Raw genomic sequence first — 13,371 nt, 5'->3', positions numbered from 1 at the left:
TGCATCTTTGGTGAACCCATAACATGAGCTGGGTTGTTTATTTGCTTTATTTCAATTCATGTGCAAGGTATGACGCCAGGCTGTTCTTTGCGTAAAACGCTGATACGTCCGGGAACTCCTCGCATGTGATGCTGAAATAAACAATATAAATCATAATTAAGTTGCGGTATATACTAACCTAAAAATAGAGCAAAGGCATTTGTGCGCTGCTCCACGTCATAGCTCAAGAAATTTCTTGTCTAAAATGAGTTGTCACTGTCTTTCACTGCTTAGACGGCATCGACCGCCGCCTCCATAGCTCGGCAGCACTACCACATCGTTCATTTCTCCCTGATAAACAATATATGCTGCCGTCAAAGATCCCATTGTGAATATAAATAGCAAAGCGCAGGTCACAAGCATTACTACCCAGAAAACTTGAAGCAAAATTACCGACTATAGGCACTAAAATGAGTGGAAACAAAAACAAACACTGCAAAAATGGCGGAGCTGCACAGATTCAATAATCCACAATGTGTGACAGAGGCATATTATGGTCTCGATAATGTGTCCGTCTCAGCGCGAGTAGCGTATCGAAAGAGTACAGCACTGTGCCGAACAATCCGTCAAAAACGATCACCGGTTAAAAAAAAGAAAGAAAATGTCACCATTCCAGCTGGCGTTCCATCGGCCCCAGCGTCCGCGTAGAGACAAACCTCGTTGTCTCTCTCTCTCTTTCTCCCCCTCCTTTTTTTTCCGACGAGGCTGGTTTGTCTGCTATAAATATTTACATGCGGGCTTCACCTTGTAGCACACACTGTACAAGACTGGCACAAACACGAATAGGAAAAAGTAAAACACTCACCAAAGTGCAGACGCTCCCTCCGCCCGCGCCGGCTTTTCGCCTAGAATCCAAAACGCCTGCGACTGTTGAACTTCTTAAACACGTCCTCCTTGCGCAGAAGCTGCCGCCCAAGAGCGGAGGCCTCCGAAGACTTAAATTCGTACGTTCGCGCTCCAATTTGAACAAAACGATCTTCGTGATAATCACCAGCGAAAAACCTACATACGGTGCTTCGTTCACAGTGCAAGATGCGACCACGGTGGCGGGAAAACGTCAACTGAACTGGCACATCGCCGCACTCAGCGTACCCGCGTCTGCGTGCAAAGAAAACGGGGCACAGAAGAACAGCTTCGGTGAAAAGGGGAAGACGCCGCCCCCGCTGCGCAGCTCCGGCTATGTTGAAGCCAAGGTCATCTCCGTGAAGACAAACCACGGAGAAGGCAGAAAGCGGGGAGCACCCCTTCCCCCCCCCCCCCCTTTTTCCCCCCCAGCCGACAGGGAGAGATTCCTCCGGACATGCTGGCGCCGTTCGCGGGGCACGGGGGAAGTGGGATGCGGACAGCAGCAAGGCGGCGGCCGAATGCTTCTTTGAAAAGAAGAGTCGCCGATAGAAGACGCGTGCAATCCTGTTTTTGTTTTTCTTTTTATTTCATACGCGAATGTTTTTGCTATGCGTGTTAACTCTATAGTATGCGTGGGATCAATCCGTGATTATTAGAACCCCTCAATGTTTAAAGTGACTTCATTTTAGCATGGTGTCCACTAAGAAAGGAAGTAAAAGAAAAAAAATAACAGTAAAATTCTCCAAAGACATACAGCGGAGGAGGATTCCAATACAGACTGCACCTCATTTTGCGGCAAAAAGCTACGGGCAAAAATACCTATGCTTGGGCAGAATGTCAGACCCTGAATCATATATATAGTGAACTTTGGAACTGGTTTAAAAAAGCTCTGTCCTGCCCTACATGGTAGGTTCAATCTAGGATCTTGTTTGTTAGTATGATGACTCACTGAACTCGTTTTATGATAAATATAAAATATGTCCTACCACTAAAGTTACCTTCTGCGACATACAGAAGCTGATCCATTACGGATTCTGATTGACATTCAACGATGTATTTGCATTATTAGTGGAGGCTTTGCCATCATGAAGTTTTTAGGGCATATTTTCACTGTGTTGCGAAGCTTGAGCTAAGTGTGCACCGTTAATATGTACTGTTATATAACATGAACGAGCACGCAACTGCATGCTGCTCCTATATTTCCCTTTGCAGAATGTGGCCAATAGTTGATTACAAGTGAGACCAAAAATTCATAACGCAATTGTCACATCATGCTCTTATCATTGTAAATTCAGTAAATTCAAAAGGCGGTCAATAGTCCAACAATAGAGTTTCAAAACTCATTTTTGTAAGGGTCTGCTCCTGGCAAACCGATGGTCGTGTACTATTTTCTGTTGTTCAGGAGTGGAAAGGTAGCAGAAAATCAAAAAGCGTCACTTGCAGAGTTTCTGAAGCATTTGAGCCTGAAATCAACAAAATTTCAGTGGCGCGAATTCCAAAAGCGCTCTTAAGAAACACGTGGGCCACTATTACAAAAGACCTCAACATGGGGTCAACACGGCACCTTCAAAGATGTCGATGATTATCGACAGAGTTTCAACAGCGTATGTTGACACATCTGATCCGAATTTCTATAGACACCCAACATGCATTTTTGTAAGGGAATGCTTTCGCATAAAAGGCATAGCTGGAAGTGCTTTGGAAATAGTAAATTTCATATTCATAAAACTGTCTTAGCATCAGCTCAATTGTCTCATAAATTTCCTTACAGTAAAAGGAAGGTGTAACTTCGGCGACGTCTTAGCAGCGGAGCTAGAGAACGAAATCGGATGAGCTGCGTCACACCGGCGGTAGCTGCTAAAAGCTGAAACTTGCTTCTATTGCGGTTATCACTTCTTCCAAAGTCTAGTTACGTAACAGCGTTCCTCAGTAAAGATAATTTTTATAGATTCCTTCCTCAAATTAAGCACGTATTATTTAGGATGAACAGAGCATGGTTTTTTTAAGGTGGCGAAAAAAATCCACCGTGTCGGCGAATCGGCGCCGACGGACAGCGGCAGCGAGCGACCTGTTCCGCCCGCGCTGAGTGCGGTGGCGACGGGTTGGCTGGCAGCGATGGGTGCCATTTTTTTTTACGATGTTATTTGGCATATTTCGTATAGATGGCTAGCAGCAGAATTATAGGAGCACAGTAATATATAATGCAGGTGGCACTTTTGTAGTTTTATTTGGGTGTATCTTCTCACAGAGTCTCTGGTGTCGACATAACGCATTTCCTCGTTGATCGCATTCGGATGAGTACCTCAAACTCATTTGATAACTAATGTCGTTTTCATCGCATGTCATTATATTTTCTCATGTAGCAGCAAACAAATATCATTTTGAACGAGCATCATTCGATACAAAAAGGCATTAAATTTGAATTGTGGCAGGGCTGAGTGATAACAATTTCTTTCAGTGTTTTATGCTTGTCATTGCACCTTCCGTGAACGCTTCTTGTTTAAACGTGGTCGCGTCCGCTAGCCGGGAAGATACAATACGCACTAGATTTGTGAAACGCTTAGTTAGACGATCTTTGCGTGCATTGACATCGCACAGCACACGGTTGCATTTTGCGTTTCGCCTCCACCTAAGCGCGGGCGGCGCGGTCGACATCTATCACGATAATTCGATCCTCCTTAGTAGCCTGAATCACTGCCGCGGGGTATTGAACAGATATTTGCCAATATGCGTTTTGAAACTTGCCATCCAATTACTTTGAAGACCAAAGCCAGTGTTCCTGTTGTCTGACAAGTTTACGAAAACATAACATGTCGCTGCACTTGCTGTTCAGACTAAAGGCTCTAGAGCTTGTTATAAAGCGCCCTGTAATTCTGCAGTTGGGCGCGAGGGTGACAAAAATGAAATGAACATGATACTAGAATAATAAAATAGGACATAAAATTTAAATCTAACATGCTCTTGGCTAACCTGAGATGATACAGCCTTTCAGATATTGCCTCTGCTGATATCTCATTCCCCCATGATATGATCTACCCGCTCTGCCTTTTTGACGATGGAATACGTGAAATCCATGCCGTACAGCCAGTGGTAAAGCGCAAGCATGAAAAATCTGAACTCTTATTACAGGAGCCCAATATGCGCTAATTTTCTGATGCTCAGAATGCTGGTTTGAAAGCTCGCTGACTTTGCCTGCGGTCGCACCGGTACGAAATCGCTCGCAGTTTCGACGACGCTGCCTAGTTTACTGTAGCAATATATTGCATGTAAACGAAGCAAGCGTGTACCATTAAGCAAAGAAAGAACATTTGTTCATAGGTCAAGGAATGCGTGAATTAGCGTGGCGTTGTAATGAAAGCGGGATATTTAAAATGAGCTCCACTTCGTACGCAACCTTGTTGTCGCTCGTCTGCGGCAGATACTTGATGCGTATGGAGGCGATGTAGTTCCAGACGGCCGTCATATCGAACACATGTCCACTATTATAACATGCGATCCCCCTGCGCACACTGTCACCGCGGAAGTGCCCGTGAGACGCGCACAAACGGCAGATCGCACGCGTGTACCACGGCAGCGCTTGCTGCATGAGGCCCGCTTCGGGTTCTGACGGCCGCCGCTCAGCGGCTTTCAGTTGCGCCCCTATAGGCGCTGCGCATGGCGTATAGCAAACCCGTGCCTCTAACGGCTTCTCTGAGCTTTGACCGGCTCGGTACCTTGATCGATCAGTCAACTTTCACCTCCATCGGTCTATCCATCCTCCCGTCAACGTGGTCAAATGTACCACGCAGTAGTAATTAAATTTGATACTTAATGTACCTTCTATTACGGAAAAGGAAGTGACCTTCAATTAGTGTGGACTAATTATTCAAGTAGGAGCAACGGAAGAATACTGGTGGGTAAATTTGAGAAATACTAACATTCACTTGAGTTCAGTTTAAAAGAAAAAAAACACACGCATTTGATTCATCATCATCAGCCTGACTATACCCACTGCAGGGCGACGGCCTCTCCCATATTTCTCCATATAACCCGGTTCTGTGCTAGCTGCATCCACTTGACCCCTGCGAACTTCTTAACCTCATCCGCCAACCTAACTTTCTCCGACCCCTGCTACGCTTTCCTTCCCTTGGAATCCAGTTTGTTACCCTAAGCAGTCATCGGTTACCCTTTCTTTGTACTACATGTCCCGCCCATGTCCATTTCTTCTTCCTAATTTCCGTTAGAATGTCGGTAACTTGAGTTATTTCTCTATCCTAGCTGCTCTGCACGCTTCCTATCTCTTAATGTTATCCCTACCATTTTTCGCTCCATAGCCCTCTGTGTTGTCCTCAACTTAAGTAGAACCCTCTTGGTTAGCCTCCACGCTTCAGCCCCATAGGTGAGTACAGGTAAGATGCAACTGTTGGATACTTTCCTCTTGAGCAATACCGGTAAGCTGCTAGTCATAATCTGCGAGTGCTTGCCAAATGCGCTCCATCCCAATCTTATTCTTTTTGTTATTTCCTTTTCATGGTCCAGATCTGCGGTTACTACCTGTCCTAAGTAGACATATTCGCCTACTACTTCCAGTACTTCGCCACCTAATGTAAACTGCTGTTCCTTCCCGAGGCTGTTAAACATTACCTTAGTCATCTGCATATTGATTTTCAAGCCTACCTTTCTACTTTTCCTGTCTAGGTCATCAATAATTATTTCCAGTTCATCCCCCGAGTTGCTTAGCAAGGCAATGCCATCAGCAAATCGCAGATTACTGAGGTATTCTCCATTTACCCTTATCCCTAACTGCTCCCATTCCAAGTTTCTGAATACTTCCTCTAAGCAAGCTGTGAATAGTACTGGGGAGATTTTGTCTCCTTGCCTAACTCCTCTATTTATGGGAATTTTGTTACTTTCTTTATGCAGAACTATGGTTGCTGTGCAGCCACTATATATATCTTCCAGCACTTTCACGTACGGCTCGTCTACCCCCTCATTTCGCAATGCCTGCATCACCGCCGAGGTTTCAACTGAGTCAAATGCTTTTTCGTAATCAATGAATGCTATGTGTAAGGGCTGGTTATATTCTGAGCATTTTTCTATCACCTGGTTGATGGTATGGATATGATCGATAGTAGAGTACCGTTTCCGAAAACCTGCTTGATCCTTTGCTTAATTGTAGTCTAAGGTTGTCCTGATTCTATTAGCGATTACCTTAGTAAATATCTTATACGTAACAGACAGTAAGCTGATTGGTCTGTAATTTTTAAGGTCCTTAGAGTCCCCTTTCTTGTGAATGAGGATAATGTTTGCATTTTTCCATGGTTCCGGTACTATCGATGACACCAGGCACTGCGTATACAGGGTGGCCAGTTTTTCTAGCACGACATCCCCCCCTTCCTTCAACAAATGTGTAGTCATCTGATCTTCTCCAGCTGATTTTCCCCTTTTCATAGTTTCTAATGCTTTCTTGACCTCGTCCTTCGTCACTGGTGGAACGTCTGACTGTTTTTCCCTAAAGCCAATCTCATTACGGTCCTGACTACTTTGGCTACTGTAGAGATCTGTATAGAACTCCTCGACTACTTTGACTATCTTCTCCATATTCGTAATGACGTTGCCCGCCTTGTCCCTTATCGCATACATCTGGTTTCGCTTATGCCCAATTTATTGCCGCTTTAAGGCTTCCCCCGTTCTTTACAGCATGCTCTATTTTATGCATGTTATACTTCCTTATATCGGTCACCTTGCGCTTATTGATTAGCTTTGATATCTCGGCCAATTCTATCTGGTCTGTTGGATTGAAAGCTTTCATACTCTGGCATTTCTTAATCAAATCTTTCGTCTCCTTAGACAGCTTACCGGTATCCTCTCTAACTATCCTACCGCCTACTTCTACAGCGCACTCAGTAATGATATCTCTGAAATTATTGTTCATTGATTCTAGGGTAATGTCCTCGTCCTTGGTTAGAGCTGAATATCTATTCTGTAGCGAGATCCTGAACTCTTCTGCCCTCCCCCTCACCGCTAATTCGTTGATGGGTTTCTTTCTTACTAATCTGTTGCGTTTCTTCTTCAGATTTAGGCTAATTCGGGACCTCACCGTCCTGTGGTCACTGCATCGCACTTTACCGATTACCTCTACATCTTGCATAATGGCGGGGGTTGAACACAGTATGAAGTCAATTTCATTTTTAGTCTCCCCGTTAGGACTTTTCCATGTCCATTTCCGGTTCTTCCGTTTGCTGAAGAAGGTACACATGATTCGTAAGTTATTGCGCTCTGCAAACTCAACTAGTAACTCCCCCCTGCTATTCCTAGGACCAATGCCATATAGTCGCCTACTGCCTGGTCTCCTGCCTGTTTTTCCCTACCTTGGCATTGAAGTCGCCCATTAGTACAGTATACGGCGTCTTTACCTTTCGCATTGCTGATTGTACATCTTCGTAGAAGCTTTCAACTGCCTGGTCATCATAACTGCATATAGGTGCATAGGCCTGTACAACCTTCAGTTTACACCGCTTATTAGGCCTAATTACGATGCCTGCCACCCTCTCGTTAATACTATAAAATTCATCTATATTACCCGCTATGTACTTATTGACAAAGAAACCTACGCCTTGTTGTCGCCTCTCCGGTAAGCCTCAATAACACAGTACATGCCCATCCTTCAGTACAGTACATGCCTCATTCGGCCTCCTAACCTCACTAAGCCCTATGACATCCCATTTCATACCCTATAGTTCCTGTAACAGCACTGCTAAACTTGCTTCACTAGCTAGGGCTCTAGCGTTAAACGTTGCCAGGGTCAGTTTCCAATGGCGGCCTGTCCAGCGGAGCCAGAAGTTCTTAGTACCCCCTGCTGCGTCACAGGTCTGACCGCCGCCGTGGTCAGTTGTTCCGCAGCCGCTGGTGACTGAGGGTCGGGGTTTTATGGAACTAATCATGAGAGGTTGCGGCCAATTACTGCACCAGACTGACCAACTCCTGTTCTGGTGAGGGAGTGCGTTTCCGGAGGTGTTCACCGGTATCAGGTCGCACCCCAAACCTGTTTATGCAATTCCATCAACACGTGGATTTTTTTTTATCCGGTGGAGAATTGCGTGGCACAGGGATTTGAGCCCTGGTCCCCTTGCATGCGAGGCGGATGTTCTATCGCTACGCCACCGCTGCACTGATATATAAAAAAATAAAAATGAGAATTTAAGGAGATGCTTATATGTCACCTTAAATCATCAGACGCAATGGTACTGCTATATGTTCCTTTCCTTGCACACAGAGAAACTCGTTGTGGCCTATTTGTTCTTGTTCTTATGTTTTTTAGCTTTCAGTACTTATGCAAGGTTATGGATCTGGCCTACCGCCACCGTTTTCCCGCATGTCAAGTGACCAGTGAACCTCCCAACTGCAACTTTGCGCAAGCATGCATGTCATGTCGTCTCATGACGTCACACACCGCGGCGACCAATCGATGCTCGAACGTATGAACATCCCGTTTATATCATTCTTCTAGACCTCTTGGAGGACCTGCCAATTCGGCTATTCTATGTTGTCTCCCGGGGTAACCCACCCCGCCGACAAATCAGCGCTTGCCATGCCACCCTCCCGTTCATGTACCAACGTCCCCCTTGTTCAGTTTTTAAAGAGAAGAAGCGTTCGCGGAATTTCGCAGATATGAAAACATGCCTGCCTCCCAAGCTGCCGTCCTCAGGTCTATAGCACGTGCAAGACGTGTGGAAACACTGCGTGTGTGTGTGGCCCCACATAGACTTGCCTTTTATGAAGAGCAGGCAGCTAGTGAAAGGCTCAACGTCGAGGGAGTACATGGACCTGTCCTGGAATGTGTGGCTTTCCTTGACGAAGCACTCTCTGATCACCTCAGTGTCCGTAATCACCATGTAGGGTTCTGTAGCCAGGTAAAAGCCAAATACTTTGCCATATTTGTCGATCCACTTCTGCATCACCTGCACGCGTTGCGCAGAACGGAAGATGTTAATGATACGCTCTGAAAAAAAATGGGAAGAGGGCGGGGAAGACTTACTAAAAAATGTTTATAGTCCTGGCATTTGTAACTATGCATGCCATTATCGCAGCAGGGTGCAAGTATACAGTGCGTGGCGAATTTGCTTGCCCCCTCAAGCGAGAAATTGAAAATCCAATGTGAACCCCATTGTGTTTATAACCGCACCAAGGATCTCTACAATTCGCAGCCTGCACAAGGCACTCCTTTTAATTTTCATTCGGAAAAGTGGAAAGCAACACAAAAGTCTCGGTTTTCTAAGCATATAACCTTACTCGTGGTCATTAATTAGCACACCCTTACCGAACACATTAACACTCCCGAAATCTGCTACGGTGTCCATGCATACGTAGGGCAAGCATAATCACTTGATGGTTTGTTTCATTTCCTCGGAGGAGTACGAACTTTCTCTCCCACCTTCCTCCCTTCCCTTACGGCCCGGTTCAAGCGTCCACAGAACAAGTGTGGCAGATACTGCACCTTTCCTTTCCTGTGAACCAGTTATTTTAATTAATTATCTATTTAACTTATTGGCCCAACTATTTTTTCGAACACAACATTACGTCACCCTCTGTCGATTCACACTACTCATTAGCCTCTACCACTTCTCAATTACTCACAACTGCTGCGGACACGCTCTGCAGACATGCTCTGCGGACAGAAATATGCGAACATGGCGAAGTAATGCTTTTGCATTAATAAGTGGTTACGTTCAAACAAATTAAAAAATGTGGAGATGTCTTAGTTGCCTAATATAGAGGTCAGAGAAGCTGATAGCAGAACCTGTGTCAGTGTAGTAGTACAAGATGGACATCTTTAGTCGTGCTTTATAAAACGGCATCTCTAAATTTAACTCGTTGTAATGCCTTCATATGAAGGTAAAAAAAAAAACGGAAAAGGGTAGGTCGGAAGAGTTCTGCTGCGTTCCATGGAAATCCGACACAGTACGTTTTCCAGTTTCCCAGGATAAGCCGACGACATGAGTCGGAACACGCAATGAATAAAAAAGGAGCGCCCGAAAAAAAATTGATCATGACCACTGCTGTTTGTTTGAGCCCTACCACTCGGGACTTCTTCCGTCTCGGAGATTGTCCGCTTTCCTTGTAATCATTAATTCAATGTTTCATGATAGTCTTGTGATCTCGCACGATCTCGTAGGCGTGCTGTCGTTGACAACTTAATTCATCCTTGTTACAGCTTACAGTAGTGCCTCCAGCTGCTTTTACGCTGGTCCGCTGTCCTCAAGCTCACAGCGCCCGCATAATATGCAACTGTCGGTCATCGAAGACCGCTAATCGATCTGCGATTTCAGACTTGCCCGTGTAAACTAGTTTGGTTTGGTTTGTGGGGTTTAACGTCCGAAAGCAACTCAAGCTATGAGAGACGCCGTAGTGAAGGACTCCGGAAATTTCGACCACCTGGGATTCTTTAACCTGCACTGACATCAAACAGCACATGAGCGCCTTGCTTGTCGCCTCTATTTAAAAGCTGCCGCCGAGGCCGAGATTTGGTCCCGCAACCTTGGGAACAGTAGTCGAGCGCCGTAACCACTGCGCCACCCCGGCGGGGTGTAAATTAGAAAGAGCGCTAAACGACTTTAGCACAAGTTCCGCTGGATAAACAGTCGTTTGATTTCTTTTGCTTTACCAAACATCGCACTGCCTTTTCTAAAGAAAAGGTAAACTTTATCTAGGCTGCTGCACAAAATGCCATGTGGTTTAATAGCCACGCGGCAAGAGCCCCACAGGCGACATTAAAGTCTGGTCGGAATCCTAAGTAATCGCTAAAGCATTTTTACGAGAATTTGCGGATAGATTTCAAGCGCAGTCAGCTCGGCGTCTCTCATGCCATCATTTCAAGCTGATAAAAGCAGGCAACTATAGCTGGCAGGAAAAGTAGAAACGTAGGCTTGAAAATCAATATGCAGAAGACTAAGGTAATGTTCAACAGCCTCGGGAAGGAACAGAAGTTTACATTAGGTAGCGAAGTACTGGAAGTAGTAGGCGAATATGTCTACTTAGGACAGGTAGTAACCGCAGATCCGGACCATGAAAAGGAAATAACAAGAAGAATAAGATTGGGATGGAGCGCATTTGGCAAGCACTCGCAGATTATGTCTAGCAGCTTACCGGTATCGCTAAAGAGGAAAGTATATAACAGTTGCATCTTACCTGTACTCACCTATGGAGCTGAAACCTGGAGGCTAACCAAGAGAGTTCTACTTAAGTTGAGGACAACCCAGAGGGCTATGGAACGAAAAATGGTAGGGGTAACATTAAGAGATAGGAAGCGTGCAGAGTGGGTCAGAGAAATAACTCAAGTTACCGACATTCTAGTGGAAATTAAGAAGAAGAAATGGACATGGGCAGGACATGTAGTGCGAAGAGAGGATAACCGATGGTCGCTGAGGGTAACAAACTGGATTCCAAGGGAAGGAAAGCGTAGCAGGGGGCGGCAGAAAGTTAGGTGGGCGGATGAGATTAAGAAGTTCGCAGGGGTCAAGTGGATGCAGCTAGCTCAGAACCGGGTTAAGTGGAGAAATATGGGAGAGGCCTTCGCCCTGCAGTGGGTATAATCAGGCTGATGATGATGATGATGATGATGATGATGATAGCTGGCTGTATAGAAATGCAGCATTTTTTATTTTTTTGCCACTCAAGCAGTTGAGAAACGAAGAAAGTGAATGTGCGCAGCCATTTGGGTGAAAACTTCGAAGTGATTTGCCTTTAGCACTGAATCGAAGCTTCGTGCGAGGTTTCGCACCTTTCACAAAAGGGTAATACATATGCACTGGCTTCTCAGCGCAATGACTTGTGCGAAAAGGCATATTATTCTTGAAAGTGGCCTGGAGCGGTTCACGTTGCAATCCGGCTTCCAATGCACACACGGCAGTACAAATAGACGATTACGGAATTGTGGTTATCCAAACCGATAAGGCAGAAGTGGCTAGCAGATATAATGCACTCACCTTCGACGAAGCACCGAGAACTCCACACCTGATATTAGAAATCGAAGCACAGCACCAAGTGAAAGTGCCACTTCGAACCTGTGTCGGAGGGCCATCTTTATTTATGATGCGCAGTGTTGCGGTGTTGCCAGACGCGTAACTTTTTCTGGAGTTGCGGATATCAGGTGACTTGTTTTCTCTAGGAATGCAGCCAAGGCTACGGGGTTGATGCTTCCCTCGCAGTGTTACTACATCAAATAATTCAGGCATATTGGACCTCAGTCGCACTTTTGGTATCAGTTCAGACTAAACGCTAAACTACGAGTTTTCGAGCCACCAACTACGCAGCCATATGTTCCTTTGCGCTACTATAGGCTTATGTCAGTTTGTTCTAGTGTCACGCAAACGCATGGCGGGACAAATTGTGAGGAAGTAAATAGCATATATACTCACTTTTATGCGGTCCTTCTGTAGCTCTTTCCAGCTGCCCCATACGAGGTTTGGCTTGGGCCCCGGATAGCCGAGACGCTTGAACAGGCTCTGCTGTCTCCGGCGCGTCAGCCACACCAGGGCTACAGCCGCGGCTGCCACCAGCATGGCGGCATTCCACAGCTCCCACATACTCGCCATATCACCCTGCACGCGGGAAGCGGACTGAAAAACGGCAACAGAAATTGGTTGCAACATCTTGCCTAGCCATGGCATGTGCGTGGCCGTAACAGCTCTGTCAACGAACTTGGAACGTCTTGTGGACGCACTCGAAGCACCATTTATCGCTTCGATAAGGTGTATTGAGTACAGTCTCACAGATTTCCTATGGAAATATTCAGTGCGGTGACTGTGTGCGCAGGTGTGCAGACTGGCAAACCGCGAAGCGTAGTTTCGCGCGTCTGTTCCTCATGGCGATAAAACTGGCGCTGCTGTTCTCCGCCCGGTGGTCGCGCGTGCAAATCATTGCGATTGTGTCTGACGTACGCTAACCTCCACAACACATCAAAGCGTTACGCTAATCACGGATACAATCACTGAAGCATGTATATTGACTATGTATATGTGGGAATCAATCGGTAAAGGTTAGCGGCAACAGTCACTGTATTTTTCACGCCACAGCGTTAAAGGCCCTGTTCTACAAAAAACACGGTGTCAGCGTTGTGCACGAAAAATCACGACAATGCTTCTGGCAGGTGCTATAGTTGGCAGGTGACATGACCGAGCACAAATTTCTCAGTGAGTTTCGTGGCGTCACGAGATCTAAACGATATTACAAGTCGAAATCAAGTTAATGTTGTCAGGAGTCATGCAAATAACTTCCTTGTGCTTTTGCCAACTTCAATAATTAGTCGCAGTAGACTAATAATCTTTTTTAACCCATTGATGGATGCAATAACGAAAACTAATTTCAGAGCTTTCTTCATCAGCAGGTATATTCTGGGACGTTTTAATTAAAAAAAATAGTGCAGGTGGAAGCTGTCTGTGCCCCCCTCCCCCCTCCTAAAAAAGCAAAGAAAACGTGGAGCAGCGTATGTCCCACTGACTACATAAG

At 45.6% G+C, this 13,371-nt stretch overlaps 1 protein-coding gene across 1 annotated transcript in view; it reads right to left on the bottom strand.

Annotated features, from left to right (window-relative positions):
* LOC146202762 (cytochrome P450 3A29-like) overlaps positions 1 to 12,458 on the bottom strand; it is a 31,282-nt gene extending 18,824 nt beyond the window's left edge. The window contains exons 1-2 of the mRNA XM_084585039.1: positions 12,282 to 12,458; positions 8,636 to 8,825 (exon numbers count right to left, since the gene is read on the bottom strand). Of these exons, the coding sequence (XP_084441165.1) occupies positions 8,636 to 8,825; positions 12,282 to 12,458 (367 nt within the window). The remainder of the gene's footprint in view (positions 1 to 8,635; positions 8,826 to 12,281) is intronic.
* Positions 12,459 to 13,371: the final 913 nt, after the last annotated feature.

The sequence above is a fragment of the Amblyomma maculatum genome, chromosome 1 (assembly GCF_055883805.1).
Source record: "Amblyomma maculatum isolate TAMU_Amacu chromosome 1, ASM5588380v1, whole genome shotgun sequence".
Lineage (NCBI taxonomy): Eukaryota > Metazoa > Arthropoda > Arachnida > Ixodida > Ixodidae > Amblyomma > Amblyomma maculatum.
Note: the sequence above shows the minus strand (reverse complement) of the source record. Positions and strands in the feature narration are given on the sequence as shown.